At 51.1% G+C, this 13,430-nt stretch overlaps 2 protein-coding genes across 3 annotated transcripts in view; one reads left to right on the top strand and one right to left on the bottom strand.

Moving 5' to 3' along the window:
* The window catches only part of MAD2L2 (MAD2 mitotic arrest deficient-like 2 (yeast)), a 6,744-nt gene extending 6,609 nt beyond the window's left edge, over window positions 1–135 (bottom strand). The window contains exon 1 of one of the 2 annotated variants that reach the window (XM_017839327.1): window positions 55–135. The gene's annotated coding sequence lies outside the window, so the exon portion shown is untranslated. Of the gene's footprint in view, window positions 1–18 lie in introns of both variants that reach the window. The other variant, XM_017839324.1, reaches the window with a different exon arrangement.
* Window positions 136–721: 586 nt separating this feature from the next.
* LOC108509753 (draxin-like) lies at window positions 722–13,424 on the top strand. The gene is made up of 7 exons (XM_017839323.1): window positions 722–923; window positions 7,231–7,712; window positions 9,039–9,226; window positions 9,596–9,707; window positions 10,065–10,154; window positions 10,375–10,464; window positions 12,394–13,424. Exons 2-7 carry the CDS (start codon window positions 7,253–7,255, stop codon window positions 12,504–12,506), a joined length of 1,053 nt encoding a protein of 350 aa, XP_017694812.1. The 5' UTR covers window positions 722–923; window positions 7,231–7,252; the 3' UTR covers window positions 12,507–13,424.
* The last annotated feature ends 6 nt before the right edge of the window (window positions 13,425–13,430 follow it).

Genomic DNA, 13,430 nt, shown 5'->3' with positions numbered 1-13,430 from the left:
TGTCCGCCCGGTCCGTGCCGTTCCCCCTGTCCCCGCTGTCCGCCCGGTCCGTGCCGTTCCTGCTGTCCCCCCGGTCCGTGCCGTTCCCCCTGTCCGCCCGGTCCGTGCCGTTCCCGTTCCCTCCGCCCGTTCCTCTCCCGCCCAGCGCGGGGGGGAGCGGTGGCGGCGCGCGCGGGTGACGTCACGCGCTTGTGCCGAGCGCCCCCCAGCGGGCGGGAGGAGCGGGCGCGGGGCCGGCGCTGCCCCCCGAGGCCCCCGCGGGTCCCGGTACCCCCCGTCCGCCCCCGCGGCTCCCCCGGCACGGCGGGGCCGGGGCGGGGAGCGAGGGGAACGCTGCGCCCCCGCTGGGTCGCTAACCCGCTCCGCGGCCGTAACGCCGGGGAGTCCCTGCGGGGAACGGCGGCGCGGCGGGCGGGCCCCGCTCACCTGCGCGGCGGGGCGGGCTCCGCGCCCCCTTCACCCCCCCTCCGCCCCGGGGCTGCCCCGCCTTTGTCTCCGTCCTTTGTCTGCCCCGTCCGTGCCCGGGGCAGGCACTGCTGCTGCCACCAGCACCCTGCGCTCCCGCACCTCCTCCTCCTCGGCGCCAGGCACCCCCGCGCCCTGCAGCCCCTGCAGCCCCCCCTGCACCCTCACGCAGCTCCCTGCACCCTCCCGCAGCCCCCTGCACGCCCGGAGCCCCTCCCAGCCCCACCTCCTCCCGCACCATGCACCCCAGTCCCCCGGGATTCCCGGCGTCCCCGGTTCCTCTCCACATTCCCCCACTGCCTTCCCCCTGTCTCCTCCTCCTCTTGCTCCTGCTCCTCCTGCTCTCGGGTTTGAACACCCGCTGCCCCCGGCAGAACTGCCTCCCCTCCGCCGCTCGCACAGCCCTGCCCTGCCCTGCCCTGCCTGCCGGGCTCCGCCAGCCCCGGACCTGCGGACAGGTAAGGCAGCGCTGCCCGCGCCGCGCTCCCCGAGCCCCGGGGCCGGCGGGGGATGCTCCGCCGAAACCGAGTCCCTTCTGCCTTCGCGGGGGCTGCGAAGCAGTGCGGGGGCACTTTCCCACTTTCCGTGCGCCCCGGAGGAGACAAAGAGCGGGGTTTTCGGGGACCGCCGGTGCTGCCGCCGCCGGGACGCGCGCGGTGCCCCGGTCGCGGCGGCATCGCCCGGCGGTGCGAGCGAGCACCGATCCCGGACAGCGCCGGTGCCGGGGCGCGGTGCCTCTGGCCAGCCCTATTGTCACCGTGCCGGGAGCGGGCTTCGGGCTCCCCCGCTGCCGCCCGGGTCCCTCAGCGCCCGGTGCAGCGCCGTGCGCCCCGCAGGGTCACTGCTACTTCGGGGAGTCCTGCAAGCCCCCTCCCGAGATGGCTCTGCCCTTCCCTGGGAGCGAAGTCGCCTCGGACAGAGGCACCGTCCCTCTCGCAGGGGCTGAGCCCCTCGCACACGCCACGGGCATGTCCCGGCTCCGGCCAGAGCTGCCGAGGGGCGAAGGAAGCTTTTCCCGCGGAGTCATTGTACTTGCAGAGCCGTGCGCTGCCAGGCACCGAGCCCCTGGGCACCCGCTGGTTGTTCTCTGCTCTTCCTCTGTTGATAAAAGTGAGATCTCATTTCTGAATTAAATCAATTTGGCACCAGTTAATGGCTTATTACAGTTGGTAATTCATCACGTAGGATTTAAGTGACACTTATCCAATTCACACCTGAAGTCTTCCGTCAACTGGAGGGTTTAATGGAAGTGGTTTTGTATTCCCATCTCCTCTCCCTTGCAGAAGGAGGTATTAATTCTACACATTTGGTTCAAAGTGAGAATGTCATGCAAGAAAAAATGTTGAAAGCACAGCCCAACTGTTCTGCCAGTCAGGACACATCCACGTCTCCCCCCAGAGAAGATCAGGGCAAATCTGCCCCCATTCTTCCCTGTCACACTGGCAGGGGCTTTCCGGCCGGGTGAGCAATGACCTTTGCTATTGATTGTGTCCCATTTGTCACCAGGCATTGTGCATGAAACTGGAGAGTTTTCTCTGCCGTGCTGACAGCCAGCGACTATATCTTGGATGCTAATCTCAGGCTCATTGCTATTTTAATCTCATTATTGGGTAGAGTAGACTCTGATAGCAGGTCGCCTGTGATGGCTATGTCAGCCACTCCTTGGAGTCCCAGAGGAAGCAGAGCAGAGGGTACTGCATATTCATTCATGTGCCTCTCTTCCCCTTCAATGCAGTGGCTTGCTGGGCTGTTCTTTCCCTGGAGGATGTTGTGCTGGGAAGCTCTCAGGGCAGGTTGGGAAGAGGCTCGGGAGAAGGGGTGGCACGGCTGTGGTTGAAGGTGAGAGGCACCTGAAGGTGCCAGTGTCCATCAGAGCCGGGGTGCTGGAGCTCAGCAGTGACTTAGTGACTAGCTCACAAGCTGAGCTGCAGGAGAGGGAGTTCCCTGGGCCGTGCTGTGTGAACAAGTCACTTCTGTCCTGATTAGGAGGGCAGAGAGCCAGAGCTGACCAGTGAGGGGAGTCCCAGCTCCAGCCCTTCAACTGATGTTGAGTGAATCACATTTCAAGTGGTCATGGATATGAATGACCCCAGGGAGATTTTTCTGAAGACACAAGGGCACCTACAGCTACCCCTTAACCCCCTGCAAGCCCGAATCTCTCTGTTGTCTCTTGTGCCAGTAGTGTGTTAGTGAATTGGCCCCTTTCTACGATGGAGTGCTGTTTGGGGATGGCAGGGAGGGAGGGAAAACAACACAGGCAAAGGAAAGCAGATGTTTCAAAGGGTGGGGACAATATTCAAGCAACCTAAATATCAGCAGAGGGGAAATCTCTCACACTACAGTCATGAGGGACAAAGAAACTGCGGAGTCAGGTAAATATGAAAGGCAAAGTAAGGAGGAAAGGTGACAATAGATACAGGAAACCTAAGAAAGGAGGGCAGCTCTGAAGAGGAACCCAAAAGGACTGGAGATCTGTGAGCAGGGAATTCTGCAGTTCTGACATCCCAACGATGTCTGTACTAGCAGGGGAAAAAAATTCCCTATAATCGAGTATGCAAGAAGTGTTGGAGAGAATAAAAGTGTTACTACTTTTGCCCTAGGGAGGAAAAGAGAAGGGTGAATGTAAGATTACCTGCCTGCTTTGGGGGACCCTAGAAAGCTGGGAGGGAGCCTTTAGAAAATGGGAAGGTCTCTTGGCAGATTGTTTATGAAGCTTCCCAGCATTTGCCTCCAGAAACAGAAAAACAGATGGAAAGAGACCCAGCAGGGAAGTGAAATCTCATTTATCTGCACAATGCCATCCTCCTGGCTCCAGCCAGCTCTCTGCATGTCAGCTACCATAGAGCCTACCCCGTCCATTCTGCTCCAGGCCTTCCCAAGCCCATCCATCACCCTTTGGCTTCTTATTTACAGGCAGCCTGGCACACGAAGCCGGGTTTATTGTCTGTCATTCCTGCCACACAGGCACATACACACAACACCCATGTAGATGCACACACACTCAGTCTATTGCTGCAGCTTGGGATTGTCTGGAGTCCAGGAAATCTTTATGCACGTCTGCCAAAGACTGAGCTTATCGGAGCCAAAAAGAAATCTGGCCCAGCATACGTGCTTGGGTCTAGCTTAGTTCAGCCCTTGAGCATACAAACTGCATCATTTGCAGTCTGGGGTGCTAAAGGATCTTGACAGTCTCTCAGTTCAAGGGTTTTGTTCCTCTTGGCTGTGACATGAAGAACATATGTGAGAAGTTAAAGCTATGGCTGTCAGGTATAACGTGAGATACATGAATGTAGGTGGATCATCTGATGTTGCTGCTTTGTGAAATACGAAACAAATGCAGCAGGGGCAGTTTCAGAGCCTATTTCAGAGCCAAGGTGACACAACTGTATTTATAGGGAGAAAACATGCCTGAGTTTCTTTGTACCTACTCAGTACATGGCTGCCTTGCAGGATTATGAGCAGAGGGCAGAGGAATAGCAATGGTATCAGTGAGTCCAGAGAAAGAGACTTCCCACAGGGAAAGTTACCCAATATGCAAAAAACCTCCCTAATTTCCCTTACAGGATTGTAACCATCCACTACTAACCCAAAATGGATCAGAAATAGTGGCTGAGACAGCACTGCAACTCAGTCCTGAGCCTGCACCCTGGACAGCTCTAAGGCCTTATCTTTGCTGTACAGGTGTTCTTGTGAGAAGGCAGATTTTCTGCCTCAAGTGGCTTGTAATCCTGAGGGTCCATAAAAGAAGTGCAGGCATGGGGTGGAGCAAGGGAGATGTAGGTCTGGTGTAAAGAACTGTGGGGCAGTTTAACTTGGCAAGTACTTCAGCTATTTCCTTTACTAACATGTGAACCCTAAGAATAGGATGGGTTTTGGGCTTGTTGTAACGTGTCTCTTTGTTTATAGCAATTTAGGAAAGGCATCTCCTTACAGGGCCAGGCTTCTTTCTGCCTGGCAGAATTTCACCTTTGCAGAAAAGGTGCACCACAGTGTGAGAGCCTTGCTGTCACCTACATCAGCAAGCCCAGGGCTAGGTGGTCCTGCCAGAGGAGAGGGTGAAGTTAACTTTGGTGCTCAGACATTAAGGAACCTGAGCACTGAAGACTAGGGATGCTGTTGTGTTATCTAGCTGTGTCTGGAAGTGTGAATTTTACAGCCTTGGTAGGGTAAGAAAAATGAAGGAGGTAGGAAGAGGTTTCTGAAGTTAAAGGTAGATCATGGCATGGAAACAAGTGATTAAGGAGAGGGCCGAGACTCATTTGCCTCTAGCACAGCAGTGTTGCATTAACCCAAGGTACCCAAACTTAGCCATGCACCAGTTTGGTTTAGCAAACAGCTCAGATCTCCCCTGACAACAGTGTAATACAGGTATTTGTCTGCATTATTAATGCAAGATTCCCAGTGACAGTAACACAGCATGTCAACCTGCCCCTCTGCCAGTGCAGAGATGAGGCAATCCGTGTGCTCTAGCTGCACTTTCATCCCGTGTCATGCCAACAAGACAGCTGGGCAGCTTAAATAAATGCCCCCTACACTTGGAAACAGACCTTCTGTTTAACTGCCCTGCGGCATTAAGCTGCCTCCAAGCTCCTGCTGAAAACCAGAATGTGCAGCTTGTGTGTGTCAGGTTCACCATCAAAGGGCCCATGTCTGTGAGACTGAGATTGGAGACACCCTCACCCTCTCTTTGCACTTGTTCTCTCCTCTTGGTATTTTGCCTGCAGATGAAAAGGTAAGATGCTCTTTCTGGCTCTTTGAGTTGTTCTGAGTGATGCCTTAATCCAGCTAGTTTGCTCTGGTTTTTAAAGAGAAAATCCTAGGAAAAGAAATGAAGACTCCATGGTCTGGGGAAAAAACAAATGACCCCATGCAGAGCCTGCATGTTGCTGGGTTGCTGTTTTTTCCATTGGTTTTGAAGCAGGACTTGATATGCTTTGTTAATAGATTTAGCTGTCAGTCTGGTTTTCCTTTGTTCCAGGTAGCTGCCAATAAAATACTATTTCATAGTGTTATGCCTTCAGCAAATGAGCTTCCCAGCAGCTCCTAAATCAAGCAGCAGTTTGTTGTCCTTTGTGACCAGTAGAAGAATCTGCTTTTCGGACACTGCATAAAGAAAAGGCCCCTGACCTGTCTACCTCTTTCCAGGGGAGGGCTAAACTGAAAACTTGCTCCCAGGCTCTGAGCAACAACAGAGAGGAATCTTGGAAAGCCAGAATTGGCTGGTGAATGTGTGAACAGGCTTTTTTTCAGTTAACAGGACAAAGGCATCTCCCTCTAAACTCATAAGATGCTCGCTGGGGCTGCTATCATGGCAGAGCTTTCACTCACAAAAGAGTCAAAACACTCCACACCTGTCTCAGAGGTGCAAAGGAAGAGCCCAGGCTATTCTTAGGGTGTCTCCTGTCAGCTCCACAAAACGGCTCAGAGATTGGCCTCAGAGGTTGTTACCTGCCCTTCCCAGGTGACAATGGCTGGTCAAACAGCCAAGCACCTGGAGAGGGAGTGCAAACCGTTGCATTAAGCAACAAAGTGGTTCACTGGGTGAACCCATGGAAATCAGGTGCAGCTGGGATGGGTGCAGGAAGGAAGGGGAGGAGGTTGAGTGAAAAACCATGGCTGTAACTCTGACAGTGTTTCTCAAGTGTAAGCATGGGCCTGGTTTTTTGGCAGTCAGTGTTGCAGGGAACTTTGGCTTTAAGCATGTCTTCCTGCTGCCCAGAGTGAGAGGGACAGTCTGAGAAAGCTGCCCCAAAGCGAAAGGCTGCACTGGAAATGCTACAAATCCCTTTCCCCTTTCTGTGGGAAATAACAGAGGAGAATGACTTAATTAGGGAATGCTCTGACTTGTGCAATGTCCCAAAGCCATGTCTTGTAACACAAACACAGGGATGAAGGAAGACCTTCAAAAATATGACAGTGAGAACAGTCTGCAGACACAGTGCTGAGGGACTTGGTCTCAATAGTCTTTGGATTTAAATTACCCTCCCAGTGACAGCCTTGTCTGGTGGGGTGAAGTGTGACCTGTGCAGGGTCAAGGAGGGAAAGTGGGACAAACTAGAGAAACCTCAGTCTGCCTCCCTGCCTCTTGATCTTTAGACCAGCATCCCCTGCTCTGCTGACAGCAGATTTATTTCTCTGCTATGCCATGAAGTATCAGCACAAAATTTTCAGCGCTTTTTCTTCCCTTGACCAATTTCAGCCACCCTGAAACAGTGTGTGAGTGTGTGTGAATGTCTTTGGCTTGAGCTGCTCAGGGCTGTTGCTGGTCCTGCGAGGCCACCATCTGCCCCCAGTTTTGTTCATCTTGACATCTTCATTGCAAGGAAACCAGCTGTGAGGAGGGGCCAGTGCCAGCCAGGCCCAGGATGCCAACCTGGCAGCAAACAGCCCTGGCCAGACAGCTAATGCTGTGCCTGGGCTCAGGGACTGTGGCCAGCAGGAGCCAGCCCCCCCCAGCCCCTCAGATGGTGGGCTGTAAATGGGAGGGTAGGGGGGCTCGTGAGGAATCAAAGGGAAATGTCCTGCTGATTGATGGCCTCATTTGCACATGAAACTGGGACCTCTCAGCCCTGCAGGCCCTGCACGTGTGTCTCAGCTGCTGTAGCCATGGCTGGGAGAGAAGGGTAACCAAGGAGGGAATAACTCACTTCCAGCTCTGGATATATATAGTGTTTTTCATCTAAGTGTTCTAGGACTGAATCTTGATGGCCTTTACCCTTCCTAAACGTTGGTTGCTTATTTTTTTTCTTTTTTTTCTAATGGCAGGTGAGGCAGAGCACCCAGGATTATGGCAACTTCTTCCACCTTCTTCTGTCCTTTCCTCTTCCTGTGCACGCTGGTTCTTTCTGACATCAGTCTTGCAGTCTCCCTGAACCCTGGCACAAAGCTCAGAAATGTTCCAGAGAGCAACAACCACCTTCAAAACCAAGAGATGTGGCTGCAGCAGCCCAGAATTGGGCACCACCACAAGCATGGCCTGGCTAAGAAGGAGAGGGTCCATGCCATGCCTTCGAGAGGGCGACTGGCCGGGGAAGAGACCCTCAGGATGGGCAGTGGAGCGTCAGCAGTGGAGGAGCTGGTGACAGAGGGACAGCCAGCAGCCCTGAAACAGAACAAGGATGTGTTCCTGGGCTTTGAGTTGCCATATCCTGAGAGGGAGAACCAGTCCCCGGGCTCGGAGAGGGGCAAGAAGCAGAACCGGGAGCACCGGCGGAACAGCCGCAGGGACAGGCTGAAACACCACCGAGGTGTGTGAGCTCCGGGGGCTGGAGGGGCACTGCGAATGAGTGTCACTGGTGTGAGGGCAAGGAGATGCAGCTGTGGCTGAGCCACATGGCTGTGTGGAGGGTGTGGGGTGTGTGCCTGCTCTGGGGAGAAATCTGCCAGACAAAAGAGGCACAAGAAAAAAGGAGAACTCCAGAACCAGAGGGTTTTAGTGCTGGCTGTAATTTTGTGAAAATGACCTGGTTTGCCTCACAGGGAGAGGACTCAGAGAGTCCCTGGGTCTCTCACTCAGAGAGTCCCTGGGTCTTGAGGGGTTGTTTTGGGGTGGCCTGCTTTGTTGTTTTTTTAATTTTTCTTTTTTAGTAAATGGTTCAAACATGTCCAAGCCGTGCTCAGTCTCTCCACTGACTTCAAAACATGACCAGAACTAGAAATAATACAATCCCCCCATTTCACTTGAAGACCAGTTTCTTCTCATCAGAGCTTATATTCTTCTATGTTTATGCTGAACAAAAAAAAAAAAAAATATAAATTTTGCCCATGTAAAATTGCACTAATGACTTTGAAATGTTGTTTGGTTTTGGCTGGGACTGCTTTCCTTTGCAGGTCAGGTTGTGGGTGTGTGTCTCTGTGGTATGCTCTGCTCAGCGTGGTAAATCTTGAGTTCTGTTAAAGCCAGGCAATTTATGTCAGTCTACACTGTGTGACAAGCTGGGTGTCACATCCCTGAGTTCCAGCTATCACTCCTCCCTACCTCAGTAAGAAGAGCTCTCTTGTTTTCTCAGGGGACTGACTAAACGATTCATGTTAAGCAATAAAGAGGAGTATGCAACAAAGCTGGTTTGAAGCAATATTTGCAGACTACAAACAGGTCTTGTTTCTTGGGTTTAACTTAAGGTCTATATTTAAATTAATACTTATGAAAAACAGGGATAAGCCTTGTGAAGATAGGAATTTCAATTTAGGAGCTAAAATAACTCACTACTAAAATCAAATAAGAACATATTCACAGGTATTTGCAGCAGCTTAATCCATTAGTTTAAAAATGGTGAAACAGGTACATTTTGTACTCTTGAGACCAGAAGACGACATCTTTTTCTTCTTAGGCAGGAGATAGACATGCCTTCAAGAAGGTGTAATTACATATGTCTTAAATGTATGAAAGTCAAGCTGCATATACTCTGGACCTGATCTATCACTTTATTAGCTCAGTACTTTGTTTTGCACTGGCCTAAAGAGCAGCTCAGGGTTGTGGATGGATGAAATCTGAATTCCTTTGGCTCAAACCTATGGCACTCAGAGAAAAGGGATGAGAAAGCCAGTGCTTCTGTGCCTGTTGCCCTCTGCAGGGAAGACTCCTGATGCTGGGCCGAGCTCCCTGTACAAGAAACCTGAAAGCTTTGAAGAACAGTTTCAGAACCTCCAGGCAGAGGAAGCTACAAGTCTGACTCCCACCGTGCTCCTCATCACTGCCCTGGACCAAGCTGTTTCCACAGAAGAGCCTCCTGTTCTTCCAGCCACCTCACCACGGTCACAGGTAGAGCTGGTAACTGCTCTGTCCCTCCAAGCCCTGTCTGTCCCTCATCTGTCCATGTCCCTTGAGCTTCACGGACCAGAGAGGCAGTAGGAGCCCTTGGCTGCAGAGCCACCATATCCTAATGCTCCTTGCTCGCCTTTTGTCCTCACACAGAAGCAGTGGAAACTTCCCTCTTGGCTTCAGCTGCAGCAAGGGAAAGCTCTTCCCTTTTGAAAATGAGATGCCAAGAATTCCCGATGGACAAGGCAGGGGTGGAGGGGGAATCATAAGGCCTTTATAATGTTTAAAAGCACCATAAAAATCTGCAAAGACTTCAGTGTCACTCCAGAATTGTAACCCGTTGTCTGTCTGGTTTCTTGCGGTTTGCAGGCCCGCCTCAGGCAAGATGGGGATGTGATGCCTACCCTAGATATGGCACTCTTTGACTGGACAGATTATGAGGATCTCAAACCAGAAATGTGGCCATCTGCTAAAAAGAAAGGTGCTAAACCTCCCCGTCCTCTTTCCCAAAAGTCACCCTTGTAAGGTTTGTCCCATGGTTAGTGTTCCCAGATGTGCTGAAGGACATGAGATCATAGTGGTGGGGAAAGAGAGAAGCAGCATAATGCTGATTGTGTTTTATGCTCAGTTTCAGAATGTTTCTCATTTTGGATGCATAGTTTGAGGGCAGAGGAAAAATGATAGATGGAGGGTTGAGAAAGAGGGAGGAGATTAGACTATGAAGGTTTAGAGTTCAAACTCTCTAAGTTTGAGGCTGTTTTTACCCTGGAACAATATTCTCTCCACAATGAAAACACCAGCGTGAAATTTTCTGTCAGCATCTGTTTCTTTTCCACAGAAAAGCGCCGCAGTAAGAGCCCCAGCAGTGGAAATGAAACTGTGACAGCTGAAGGGGAGCCATGTGATCACCACCTTGACTGCCTCCCAGGTCAGGATCGGCTTGGCAGAGACATTTCTCCAAACATGGGATTGTTTGAAATGGATCCTGATTCCTGCTGCTGATAGGAAGTGTCACCAAGGGAAGGGCAGGGCTCTCCAGGCCGCTGTAGGAACAGATAATGCCTGTGTGATGGAGCTGTCAGGGGTGTCAGTACTCCCACAGGGAAGGGGGTACATGAGCTGTGCTGACCCTTGTCCCTGTGTTGCAGGCTCTTGCTGTGACCTGCGTGAGCACCTCTGCAAACCCCACAATCGAGGCCTTAACAACAAGTGTTACGATGACTGTATGTGCACTGAAGGTGAGTCCAGCTCTTTGCTCTCCCCCATTGTAGTTGACAGCATTGACTTGGAATAATGGTTTGTATGTGAAAATAGGAGCTAAGCTCTGCTGCTCTTAGCTTAGCCTTTCCCTGCCACTGACTCACAGTGTGGCTGTTGAGTCATCTTGTTTTCCCTCATGAAAACAAAAATTAATCATATCTACAAACCTAACAGAAGCGGCCACAATACATTAACACTTCAGTGGTGCTTTCAAGTATCACAGGCTATAAAACCAGCCTGTTTTGCATGACCTTGTGCCTAATGTGTCTTTCCCGAGATAATTTCAGCTAAGCTTGTAGCAATTTAGTAGATGTGGGAAGGACACAGGCATTTATTTCTTAAAGCTGTTTCTGAAGAACCTACAGCAGGCCTTGCTACACAGGTGCATTACAAAGATGTTGAAAGGCACTCTTCTAGACTGAACATGGTTGAGGCAGCTCCAGGCACTGCATCTTGTCTGCCAGAACAAAACTCTGGTTGCCAAGTTTTGTGACCAGTGATTTGACCAGGTCATTCACCTGTTTTTACCCAGTTAAACAGGCAGCTTCCCTGGAGTTGCAGTGTTAAATTATAGTCTTCACCTTGACTGTGTTGTGTGACACCTGAAGGTCCTCGTCAGAGGTGCCCTTCTGATAGATTAGCCTAGAAAAGTGTTTCTGCAAGCCTAATGAGGGCTGCCCCAGGCCCTGCTTTATCCTTAAGCTAGTTATAGTTGATGCCAAATGTGCATCCTCTGTAGCATTAAAAAGATCCCCAGAGATGGAAGATCCAGATAAGATAAGACAAGAGGCTTAGATAAGAGCAGAGCTCTGATCTTGTGTGCTCTCCTTCTGGGAGGCCACACTGCCCTGGGGGGATTGGTAATGAGGGGCACAAACCCAACTTTGAGGTAGCTGGTCTCAGTGTGGCCCAGGGACATGCACTCCAAAAGGCTGCTCTGTGACCTGTGACATCCTCTGGCTCTCTGGAGTACAGCTGAGGACAGTTTTGGGCTGTCTCATTATACGAGCTATAAATCCTCAGCCTGCCTTGCTCTGGGGGTGCTGGCACTGTTGCTATCTGCTGCCTGCTCTGGAAGGTAAAAGAGCTGCAGTTTCAGCTCCTGCCAAGCCAAATGTCCAGATCCCGGGCTACTGAAAATCAGGGCTTTTGTGAGAATTACTTACCCACAGGCTGTACCCCTGTCTGGCCCAACTAGCTATGCATTCTGGTGTAACAAAGTCAGACAATAGACACCAAAAAATATATCTATTGGTGCCAGCAACCAATTTGTTACCCTGACCAGAGGCTCCCATTGCCTTCCACTGCCGTGGGAGAATATGTACTCATGGTTTTTGCAAATAAAATGCCTTTTTTCCCCTTAGTATTCATCAATGCTATATCAGATAGCTTCCTTCAAACCCTGCACTTTGAGTCCAAACCAGACAAATTGAAGGAGATGAGCAGTGAGCTTTGGATCAGACCTCCCAGTAATAGCACTTCAAAGTCTTTTCCCTCCTCTTTTGAAGCTTCAGGGAAATAAATAGCAAGGGGAGGTCCCAAGCTGTTGCTGCTGCACATTAAGTCTATAGTAATTTCCCAATGGAGAGATCACTTAGACAGTAATGGGAAGTAATAGGGGGAAACCAAGCAGGGCTTCCATAAAATCACTGGAAACAATTGGAATAATTCATTGGTATTTCAAGAAGCCAGTGAAACCTGCCTGAACCAATGAATCCCAAACCAGAACAGGGAGCCAAGCAGAATGCCAGGGCCCGGAGAGCAGTGCCCTGCCCGTGTGAGGCATTTCTCTGCCACCCCATCTGACACAGCCCGGGGACTGGCCCCAGTGCAGCAGGGTCTGGTTGTGTGCTGTTCCTGCTGTATGAGCCCCGGTCCCTCCTCACTTGTGCGTGTCTTTTCCGCAGGGCTCCGCTGTTACGCCAAATTCCACCGGAACCGAAGAGTGACCCGGAGGAAAGGGCGCTGTGTGGAGCCCGAGTCGGCCAACGGAGAGCAGGGATCTTTCATCAATGTTTAGGAGGGTGGGACTCCTGCCCGGAGGGTCGGGAGCTGGGCTCAAAGTGTTCATACCTAGCAATGGGAATTAGAGGAAAAAGTTGAGCAAATGACTGGAGCTGCAGGCTCTGGACATGCCAGGTTCCAGCTGGGCTGAAACTCATGTTATTTATAAATAGAGTGGCCTCAGCCTTTTTCCATAGCAGACTGCATTCCCCCTGCCTTCCCTCAGCACATTCGTGCCACTGAGTTGGGTCCCCCTCTCCCAGTTGGTAAGAAATGATCATTACTCCCTTTCTGATGGTCCTGGCAGGAACAGGCTCTGCAGTTTCCTCTCTTCCTCTCAAAGGAGTTAAGATGTGGAGGATTCTTCATGGCAAAGGAAATATGAGCTTAAACTTTATCCCTTAATTATTACTTGAGAATAAAGGTAGGTTGCCCTTAAGGATTGGAGGTTCCTAGAGGAGAGGAAACTTGTAGCCTCCAGATGGAATCAAAGATGGGAAATGGATGAGCAGGAACCTGGCTGTCTGGATGAGAGAGGACCCTCTGACAGAGCTCTTGCTCTCTCCCTTTTTCACTGCTTTAGACATATTCCCCAGCTGTTACACACTGCCACTTCCTACCTGTCATCTTTGGGACCATCCATCCCCACTCCATCCTTCCTTCCTTTCTTGCTTCCAGAGAACCACCTGGTTTCTGCAAGGATGTGGCAAGACATCCCAGCCTGCAGCTCTCACTCATTTAGTTATCCTGCCAAGTCTGTTATTTTTAATTATTATTTTTAGGAGCTTTCTGGGGAAGTGATAGTTTTCCTAGTGAGCCAAAAATAAAGTTTTTGGTAACAGGAGATAGGGACAGGCTGTTCCATTGTAGTAAATCCTGTGACATGTTGCATGTGTGTTTCCATGATATGTAAATAAAGATATGATAGATATCCTTTGTG

The sequence above is a fragment of the Lepidothrix coronata genome, unplaced genomic scaffold (genome assembly GCF_001604755.1).
Source record: "Lepidothrix coronata isolate B3197 unplaced genomic scaffold, Lepidothrix_coronata-1.0 Scaffold399, whole genome shotgun sequence".
Lineage (NCBI taxonomy): Eukaryota > Metazoa > Chordata > Aves > Passeriformes > Pipridae > Lepidothrix > Lepidothrix coronata.
Note: the sequence above shows the minus strand (reverse complement) of the source record. Positions and strands in the feature narration are given on the sequence as shown.